The following is a 10,889-nucleotide window of genomic DNA, read 5'->3' as shown; positions in this document are numbered from 1 at the left end:
AGGCAACACCTCTGCCGAGGCAAATAATCACTCAAATATCTTTATTTGTATCAGGATTGTGGGATGCAACTGTAACTTTTCGGCTCCTGCCACAACCTACCAATTACTACAATCTAACTATACATTGCATCAAGAATTATTGCCTAACCCCACTGGAATGAATCTCTCATTGGTGAGAAAACTGTTGCAACATGGTGACCTGTGTCAATTGCTACAAAGAATTCAGAACAAGGGACAAAGAACGCTGATTACAATCCATTGTAATGCAGAGAAGATACACCGTATCCTGGAAAGTGAAGAAAGACAGAGAACATCACTGGTAGGAAATTGGTTTTGGATAGTCACCAACAGCAAAAGGACTCTTGAATGTGATGATGCCCACAATTGTAGCTTTGTTAGTTTTGGCCTTATTCTGTTTATTGCTTATAAACATTCTATATATCCAAGTTTGGCATGAAATAAAAGGATTAAATAAATTACATCAATCCAGAATGCAAAACATATACAAACAACAGATTTTGCATGTGAAAAGGTATATAAGTAGCATTAGCTATGACATTTAAACTAAAAAGCTTATCAAATAATTTGACTCTTACAACTGATCTGCAATACACCACACATTAATGACATAGAGGCGAGAGGTAACTGTACTACCACTCTACAAGTGGATAAAGCCGACTGACTGTAGTCATGGGGTGGAGGGTGACGGATGCACTCGACCCCTTGACCAAACTAGCATTAGTTTGGTAGAGGATCCAAAGGAGGTAACGGCTTGATCCATAGCCGGGCCAAGAAGTCCTCTAGTTTCAACCTGTTCTCTGAAAACCCACAAAGCAGCAGAGTGAGCGTGGAGGCCCATGGCCTTGGATCACCAATGGTGCAATTAACACAGGAATAGCTGGTGCCTTTGCCAACACTCATTTATGAAAGAACATTGTGGGTACAAGGAGTACCTTGTATACCTTTCCCATGGCATGTCATTTGACTACAAGCCAACTGCTTTATTTCATAAATATGACAGCCTGAGTGAGCCTTCTTTGAGCTCTCCCTGCGAGGCAGCGTGGCTGCATGGCATTGCTCTCCTCTTGAGCTGGGACGCCTCTCAAGGCTGTTCCTCAAGGCAGAGGGATCTTTTACCAAGGGCAGATCTTTTGTAAGCGACCGATAGTGTGCATAACCCTGTAGTATGATGATATAACTTTGATTTGCCTTGGTAACTCTGATTACATGCTGAATTAATAAAAATGAAACATATACAACCCTTTAGATGTAAACTGTTGACCAAGTCTGGGACTAAGTCTTGATCTTGCCCCACCTCGACTCCTCTCTGAGAAGGAGTTGAGAAAGCAAGGGGGTTCTTTCTGAACCTTGTGACTCCATGGGGTCTTCTTTACACTTTGTGTCCTAGGACCCTCTGTGAATCGTCTGTAATTCGATTTTCTTTTGTATGTTTTTCCAGGCAGTAATTCAGAGAGTGAACCTTGCCACCAAACTTCGTTAAGTTGCACTTTTAAATTATCATATTAGAACCACTTTGCTAACACCTTTGACAGTGGTTCTTTAAGTGATCTGAATCACCCATTTGCTGACATATGTGCAGCTGAAATGGTGTCTGCAATGGTATTTTAACCTGTGATACCATCTGCAAATGTATCTGCATCTGGAATCCTTTGTTTGCAACCGTACTGTTGTCTGCAACTCTCCATCACAGACACCACTGAAGATGTAGATACCGTTGCGGATAACATTGCCAGTGCTATTGCAGATGCAGACACCGTTGCACAGGCAGATACCATTGTAGATGCAGATGTGACTGGACATGTCATTGCAAATGCAAATACAATTTCAGACACAAATGTGGATGGAGATGCTATGGAAGGTGCAGGTCCCATTGCTGATGCAGATACAGACACCACTGGAGAAATGGTATCTGAAATGCTGTCTACATCTACAATGGGAGTTGCAGCCGGCTCATATTCAGCCAGCTGTCAACCAACACCCCCAGGTCCTTTTCTGCCAGGCAGCTTTCCAGCCACTCTTCCCCAAGCCTGTAGTGCTGCATGGGATTGCTGAGACCTAATGCAGGACCTGGCACTCTGCCTTGTTGAACCTCATACAGTTGGCCTCAGCCCATCTGCTACACTTCAGGTGATTATATTTAAGCAGATCAAGTCTTTTTTTTTTTTTTTCCATTTTTGTATTTTTTTTTCTTTTCCATAGATACTGATATTCTTAGAGCAATCACACTGACTCTTGAAGGATTGCTGCCTTGGTGGTCCTCCACTGAACTGGCTCCAGTTTGTCAATGCCTCACTCTCATTGCAGGGGCATTGAAATCGGGGGAAGTATCTGGATGTCATGTTAGAAGTGCTGATCAGACGGGGATAGTGACTTCCCCTGGTTGCACTCCTACTCATGCAGCCCCCAGGATGCTCTTGGCCTTTTCCACAGAGCTTCTTCCCAGCCACACAAGCCCTGGCCTCTGTCACTGCAGCCAATAATTTCCCTGTTCAGTCCTTGGCTATTTTTAGAAGATATATGCAAGATTTGCTCTTGCTTTCTCCAGTTACAATGACCTTCCAAAACATATTGGAGCAGCTCTGCTCTGACATCGGCCTGGTGTATCAAAACCCTTGGATACATCCCGTCTGGTCCCATGGACTACTAAGGGCTGACCTTACCTATGCAGCCCTTGACTTGATCTCCGGCCATGCTGGTTTTTCACCTGGGGTTCTGCATATTAAGCACAAGGACCTGGGAGATCCTGGTGGTGAAGACAAAGGCCAAGAGCACACAGTGTTGTCAGACCTATCTACACTTACTCTTTCTGAATTCAGCAGTGGCCGCACATTATCTTCAATGCTTTTTTGGCTCTAAAACCAAAGGTATTTCTGAATTCCTCCTTTGTTTCAAGTCCCTGCACCCACCTCCTAGATGCTCCTTTTTTCTGTGGAGTTTCCCATGACTTTTCTGTTTGGCCAAGCTGCTCTCCAGAGACGTCTGCTTGTTTTCTGGAGAGTTGGTATGGACAATCCCATACTTGAAATATGGTTTCCTAGAAGACCAGCTGTGCTGAGCTTTGCTGCCCCCACTGAAAGTCCCCTTACAAGGCCAAAGTCTTCCTCTGAGCAAGCCCCCTTTGCTTACTCTCCCACCCAGAAAAGCCCCTGCCCTCAGGGCTGTGGGGCCCAAGACATGAACCACCTCCTCCACAGCCGGAGCTCCAGCAGAGCCATGGTGCAGCTCTCCAGCCACACGCCCAGTGCCCTCTGCAGAGCGCGGGGGCTGAGAGCAACGGCCCAGCAGTGCTGGTGCCTGGGAGGTGGCGTGCCCAGCTGGGTAAGGGTAACGCTGTCCTGAGGGAGCAGCTGCCTCTGCCCTTGCCACTCTCACCTGGACCCTTGCTGCATTTGCCCTTGCTTCTCCACTTGTCTGTGTCACTGTTATCCTTCTCTCTTTCCTTCCGTGAGGCTCTCTGGGGATGGGAATTTCAGATGTAGGGTCACACACTGATCTTGTGTGTCCTCCCACGCAAGGGTGACCATGGGACAAACGTCCCAGCGTTCCTCTCACGTGTGGGGTTGTGGTCAATGGTGTCTGTGGGGCCGGGGAACGAGCTGATGTCCCTTACAGAGATATCGTCATTAGGACACTTGGACATCTCCTCAGAGTGGCCTCCCAAGCTGTCCATTGCCCTGCAGGATGCAAACCTTTCCCACAGAAGCTTTGTGTTATCTGAAAGCCCCGTGGCGAAGCGCAGAGATGCAATGGCTGAGGAAATGGTCTTGCGGGTGTGTGTGTGAAATGAGCCATGTGTGTCCTTGGCTAGAAGCAGGGTTCTGAGAGCTATAGAAAGGGGAGACATTTTGTTAGTCTGCAGTAGACCCCTCTGCTCTCAGTAACGTCGGGTGACTTTTCAGGGTAGTGTGGGAGTATGATCACGCTCCATCTCTGAAAGGTGCGAGCACAGGGAGCCTGGGAACCAGGTGGAGGGACATACCAGCTCTCCACACGCTGCCCCAACCCACAGGCAACCCTCTTGCCTGACAGGGCTCGCTCTCTTCTCCCTGGGTTCAGCAGAAATGCTGAGGGTTTCTGAGATCCAAGAAAACTGCCCAGGGCAGATGGGGGGGAAGCCGTAAAGAACCCTTAAACTGCCCTTACCATCCCAGTTCCTTAGCACTGGGAGGACAGATGCTGACAAGGCCTTGTGCGTTAGCAGTGGTTCCATCTGACAAAGTTGAAGAGCAGGACTGGCCCCTGCCCCATATTCCCATGAACCCACTGTTGCAGAGCAGGGCTGATTTTCCAAGAGCCCATGGAGAGAGGCCCTGCTCTTCCTTGCACACTTGGCCAGCACCAGCCAGGGCTCCAGCCACAGAGCTGAAGGAAGCTCTCCTAGAAAAGGAAAAGTGTGTCTCTGTGTGACAGGGGGAGGGTCTATGAGAAATGGTTTTGATTTTGCACACAGAAGTCTCCCCTAACTTGTCACTGTCTTTTTCTCCTACAACAGTGCTCCATGCCCAAAAGAAGCAAATGTCCAACAGCAGCTTCATCACTGGGTTCCTCCTTTTGGCATTGGCAGACACGAGGGAGCTGCAGCTCATGCATTTCTGGCTCTTCCTGGCCGTCTACCTGGCTGCCCTCCTGGCAAACGGCCTCATCATCACCGCCATAGCCTGCGACAACCACCTCCACACCCCCATGTACTTCTTCCTCCTCAACCTCTCTTTTCTTGATCTTGGCTCCATGTCCACCACTCTCCCCAAAGCCATGGTCAATTCCCTCTGGGACACCAGGGACATCACCTACTTGGGATGTTCTTCACAGGTCTTCCTGTTTGTCTTTTTCATTTCAGCAGAGTTTTATCTTCTCACCGTGATGGCCTACGACCGCTACGTTGCCATCTGCAAACCCCTGCGCTACGGGACCCTGCTGGGCAGCAGAGCTTGTGTCCGCATGGCAGCAGCTGCCTGGGGCAGTGGCTTTCTCAATGCTGTGCTGCACACAGTCAACACATTTTCCATACCACTCTGCCAAGGCAATGCCATCAACCAGTTCTTCTGTGAAATCCCCCACATCCTCATGCTTTCCTGCTCACATTCCTACCTCAGGGAAGCTGGGGTTCTCCTGGTTAGTCTTTTAGTTGCATTTGTGTGTTTTGTGTTCATTGTGCTGTCCTATGTGCAGATCTTCAGGGCCGTGCTGAGGATCCCCTCTGAGCAGGGACAGCACAAAGCCTTTTCCACGTGCCTCCCTCACCTGGCCGTCGTCTCCCTGTTTATCAGCACTGCCATGTTTGCCTACCTGAAGCCCCCCTCCATCTCCTCCCCATCCCTTGACCTGGTGGTTGCAGTGCTGTACTCAGTGGTGCCTCCAGCATTGAACCCCCTCATCTACAGCATGAGGAACCAGGAGGTCAAGGATGCCCTGAGGTTGTGGCGTCCCCTTCTCTGGAGATTTTCAAGACGTGCCTGGATGCAGTCCTGAGTAATGTGCTCTGGGCAATCCTGCTTTAGCAGGGGAGTTGGACTAGATGATCTCTCGAGGTCCCTTCCAACTCTGAAAACTCCGTGATTCCGTGATTCCGTGAAGGCTTAGGCCTTCTTTCAGAGTTGCTGTCAAGAACATGCCCAAGAAAGTGCCAGGAGAAAAATCTGCAGTGAATAGCTGAACTCTGTGAGTGTGCAGTGGGGGCATGTGGACGTGTCGTTGCACTGCCAGGCCTTCTGGAACAGAGAGGAAGGCCTAGCGGAACAGGCTTTGCTCTGTGCCCATGGTCGCTGGACACCCCAAGGAAGCTGCCCCAAGGCCACCATCACAGACCAAACAAGAACAACCCCCATTACCAGCACTGGCCTCTCACCCCAGAGCACACAGGTAGGTTGTCCCTCCAGAGAGGGACACCAAATGACTAGGACAGAAGTCCATGTTTCCATTGTACAGATGTAAGATCATGGAGCAGAATCTCCTTGAAAAGAGGTTGAAACATATGGAAAACAGAGGGATGATGATTAGAGAGGCAACATGGTTTCACCAAGGACAAATCGTGCCTGACTCAAATAGTGGCCTTCTCTAATGCAGTAACAGGTTCAGTGGACATGGGGACAGCTACGGATGTCTTTTACTAAGAGTCTGGTAAGGCCATTCAGACAGTCTCCCCCACCATTCTTGCCACGAAATTGGAGAGGTACGGGGTTTATGGATGGACAGGTAGATGGCTAAGGAATTGGCTGAATGGCCATGTGCAAAGAGTTGCAGTGACTGACTCCATGTCCAAGTGAAAGCCAGTAACGAGTGGTGTCCCTCAAGGGTCCATACTGGGACAAAAACTATATAATATCTTCTTCGATGACACAGAGAGTGGGATCGAGTGCGCCCTCAGCAAGTTTGCAGAGGAGACCAACCTGGGCAGTGCAGCTGATTCTCTAGAGGGAAGGGTTGTAATTCTGAGAGAGACCTTGACAGGCTTGAGGAGTGGGTCTGTGCAAACCTCAAGAAGTTCAATAAGGTCAAGTGCAGGGTGTTGCACCTGGGTTGGGGCAATCCCTGATCTCAATACAGCCTGGGGGATGAATGAATTGAAAGCAGCCCTGCTGAGAAGGACTCGGGGATACTGGTGGACAAAAAATCGGATATGAACTTGCAATGTGCACTTGCATCCCAGAAAGCCACGCATATCCAGGGCTGCATCAAAAGAAGCGTGGCCAGCAGGTCAAGGGAGGGGATTCTGGCCCTCTACTTTGGTCTCTTGAGTCTTCACCTGGAGCACTGCATCCAGCTCTGGGGCCCCCAGCACCAGGAAGACATGGGCCTGTTAGAGCGGGTGCAGAGGAGGGCCTTGAAAATGACCTGAGGGCTGGGACAGCTCTGCTACAAAGAAAGGCTGAGAGAGTTGGGGTTGTTGAGCCTGGACAAGAGAAGGCTCTGGGGAGACCTTATTGGAGCCTTTCCATATATGAAGAGAGCTTATAAGAAAAATGGAGAGAGATTTTTGTCAGCGCCTGTAGTGACAGGACAAGGGGCAGTGGTTTTAAACTGGAAACAGATAGATTTAGGATGGATCTAATGAGCAAATGTCTTACTCTGAGGCTTGTGACCGACTGGAAGAGGTTGCCCAAAGAAGTTGTGGATTCCCCATCAGTGAAAGTGTTCAAGGCGAGGTTGGCTGGGGCTTTAAGCTATCTGGCCTTGTGAAAGATGTCCCTGCCTACAGCTAGGAAGTTAGACGAGATGATCCTGAAAGGTGCCCTCCAATGTGAGCCTTTCTGTGAGGCTAGAAGATGAGACATAAGCATGCACATCATGTACATGCGGTGAGATGAACACAAGCAAGAACAAATGCCATCAGGTATTTCTGGGGTGCCATGAATGGTCGTGGGAATACCTGTGTCTCAAGGTCGCTTCATGCTGAGAGTACCTTTCAGTGGGACACCACCTGAATGCAGCATGGGGATGTGATTGTGTGAACCGCGGTCCCTGTGTCCATTCCTCATGCCTTGGGGTACCTCAGGTGAGTGCCGAGCAGGGCAATAGAGTGCAGGGCTGAGGTGCCTCCCAACTTCTGGGAGTGGCAACAGGAGGCCAGAGAGACACTGGGAGAGCTGACTGAATATGAGCCAGCAGTGTCCCCAAATGGCCAAGAAGGCAAATAGCATCCTGGCTTGTATCAGTAATCATGTGGCATACGAAGCCACTTTCCATCATTTATCAGCAGTCCTGCATAACTGGGGAGGTCCCAGCAGACTGGAGGTTAGCAGATGTGATGCCCACCCACAAGAATGGCTGGAAGGAAGATCTGGGGGACTAAAGGTCTGTCAGTCTGACCTCGGTGCCGGGGAAGGTTATGGAACAGATCATCCTGAGTGCCATGACATGGCACACGCAGGACAACCAGGACCAGTAACTATGATTCATGAAATGCATGTCCTGCTTCACTAACTTTAGCTACTTCTATGACAAGGTGATCCATTTAATAGATGATGGAAAGGCTGTGGATGTTATCTACCTGGACTTTAGTAAAGCCTTTGGCACCATTTGCCACAGGATTCTCCTGGAGAAACTGGCTGCTCATGGCTTGGACAGGTATAACTTTCACTGGGTAAAAACTGGCTGCATGGCCACGTCCAGAGAGTGGTGGTGAATGGAGTTAGATCCCATTGGTGGCCAGTCAAAGGTGGTGTTCCCCAGGGCTCAGTGTTAGGGCTAGTCTGGTTTAATATATTTATCAATGACCTGGATGAGGGGATGAGGATGCACCCTCAGTAAGTTTGCAGACGATACCAAGTTGGGCGGAAATGTTGACCTGCTTGAAGGTAGGAAGGCTCTACAGAGGGATGTGGACAGCCTGGATAAATGGCCCAAGGCCAATGGTATGAGGTTGACCAAGAACAAGTGCCAGGCCCTGCACTTGGGTCACAACAACCCCATGCAGCACTACAGGCTCGGGGAGGAGCTTCACTCCAGAAGGACCTTGAGAAACTCTGGGATTTGGCAAGAGAAGCCTCATGAAATTTTACAGGAAAAGCTGCAAGTGCTTTTCTTGGGGTAGAATGACCCCAAAAGTGAGGTCAGGCTGGGACCTGAACAGCTCAGGGCTGCCCCAGAGAAGAAGGGCCTGGGCAGTGAGAAGAATGCCATAGGAGCCAGTGGTACATGCTCACCATGAATATAGCCAGCTGCATACAGGGCTGCATCAGTTGGAGCGTGGCCACCCAAACAAGGGAGTGATCATCCCCCTTGTATCAACACTGGTGTGGCCACACCTGGACTGGTGTGTCTGAGTGTGGGGCTCAGCTGCCTTGAGGAAGGGGGAGGAACTGGAGAGGGTTTAGAGGACATCTGCCCAGATGGGGTTTGCAGCCACTGTGGAGAAGCTGAGGGACCTGGGCTTCTTCAGCCTGTTGAAGTGGATGCTCAGGACATTACAGTAGGAGCATGCAACTGCTTGAAGTGTGGTTTCAGAGGTCATGGAGCTTTTCTGGGTAGTGAGAAGAGAAGGAAACCTATACAAAGTGGCAGGTTCACACTGGACGGGAGAAAAAAGAGACATCACTCAAAGTGTAGCCTTGTGGTGCAAGAGGTCACCCAGAGGGAGTCTGGATGAACTTTGTCTTTCAACAGCCAGCGAGAGCAGAGGCACATCAGTTGAAAGTATAGAAATGCCAGGGTGAGAGCAAGGAGACAAAGCAAGATGGGTGTCAACAGCCTGAAGGGAAAGAATGGGAGAGTGTAGGACAGGCTGCGGTAGAGACAGCCAATGGCTCTAGCACTGCTGAAAGGTCCAACAGGATGGAGATCTTTGGCCCCTTGGCTGTAAGAGTTGTCTCTACCACCAAGGCCGGGGAGATGCAACTTTAGTTTGAGGCTCCCAGGGTCTGCCTTGCCAGGGCCTGAGGGTCAGGGCTTGGCCTTTCTGCTTCATACAACAAACCCCAGGGTCTTCTCAGCATCACAGCCACCTGCTCAGCGCCTTTGCCTACCTGCAAGCACAGCCTCCAATTATCTCCTCTAATGACTCCATGGGGAGGCTTTGTCAGTGATGGCCCTCAGTGGGGCCAATCAAAGCTTCAAGGTACTTTGGGTTGTGCTTCTGACTTGAACTTCTGGAGAAGTTTGGTCAGTCTTCTCTCAGTAGCTGAGGTTCATGTAATGAGCTCCCAATGCCCTAACGAGCTATTTATGTTTCTGTAATTGTCTTCAAGTCTCCAAGGCTCTTTTCAATGGTTCCCAGCGACAGGACGAGGGGCAATGGGCACAAGTTAGAACATAGAAAGTTCCGTTCAAATACACGGAAACACTTCTTTACGGTGAGGGTGACAGAGCACTGGCACAGGCTGCCCAGGGAGGTTGTGGCGTCCTCTTCTCTGGAGATTTTCAAGACGCGCCTGGATGCAGTCCTGAGTAATGTGCTCTGGGCAATCCTGCTTTAGCAGGGGAGTTGGACTAGATGATCTCTCGAGGTCCCTTCCAACTCTGAAAACTCCGTGATTCCGTGAAGGCTTAGGCCTTCTTTCAGAGTTGCTGTCAAGAACATGCCCAAGAAAGTGCCAGGAGAAAAATCTGCAGTGAATAGCTGAACTCTGTGAGTGTGCAGTGGGGGCATGTGGACGTGTCGTTGCACTGCCAGGCCTTCTGGAATAGAGAGGAAGGCCTAGCGGAACAGGCTTTGCTCTGTGCCCATGGTCACTGGACACCCCAAGGAAGCTGCCCCAAGGCCACCATCACAGACCAAACAAGAACAACCCCCATTACCAGCACTGGCCTCTCACCCCAGAGCACACAGGTAGGTTGTCCCTCCAGAGAGGGACACCAAATGACTAGGACAGAAGTCCATGTTTCCATTGTACAGATGTAAGATCATGGAGCAGAATCTCCTTGAAAAGAGGTTGAAACATATGGAAAACAGAGGGATGATGATTAGAGAGGCAACATGGTTTCACCAAGGACAAATCGTGCCTGACTCAAATAGTGGCCTTCTCTAATGCAGTAACAGGTTCAGTGGACATGGGGACAGCTACGGATGTCTTTTACTAAGAGTCTGGTAAGGCCATTCAGACAGTCTCCCCCACCATTCTTGCCACGAAATTGGAGAGGTACGGGGTTTATGGATGGACAGGTAGATGGCTAAGGAATTGGCTGAATGGCCATGTGCAAAGAGTTGCAGTGACTGACTCCATGTCCAAGTGAAAGCCAGTAACGAGTGGTGTCCCTCAAGGGTCCATACTGGGACAAAAACTATATAATATCTTCTTCGATGACACAGAGAGTGGGATCGAGTGCGCCCTCAGCAAGTTTGCAGAGGAGACCAACCTGGGCAGTGCAGCTGATTCTCTAGAGGGAAGGGTTGTAATTCTGAGAGAGACCTTGACAGGCTTGAGGAGTGGGTC

At 49.8% G+C, this 10,889-nt stretch overlaps 1 protein-coding gene across 1 annotated transcript; it reads left to right on the top strand.

Annotated features, from left to right (window-relative positions):
* Window positions 1-4,536: 4,536 nt before the first annotated feature.
* On the top strand, window positions 4,537-5,490 carry LOC309682458 (olfactory receptor 14A16-like; the record flags this gene model as incomplete). The annotated part of the gene is made up of 1 exon (XM_082496549.1): window positions 4,537-5,490. One exon carries the CDS (start codon window positions 4,537-4,539, stop codon window positions 5,488-5,490), a length of 954 nt encoding a protein of 317 aa, XP_082352675.1.
* Window positions 5,491-10,889: the final 5,399 nt, after the last annotated feature.

The sequence above is a fragment of the Vanellus vanellus genome, assembly GCF_965231255.1.
Source record: "Vanellus vanellus genome assembly, chromosome: 29".
NCBI lineage: Eukaryota > Metazoa > Chordata > Aves > Charadriiformes > Charadriidae > Vanellus > Vanellus vanellus.
The sequence above is the reverse complement of the archived record's forward strand: the minus strand, read 5'-3'. Positions and strand labels throughout refer to the sequence as shown.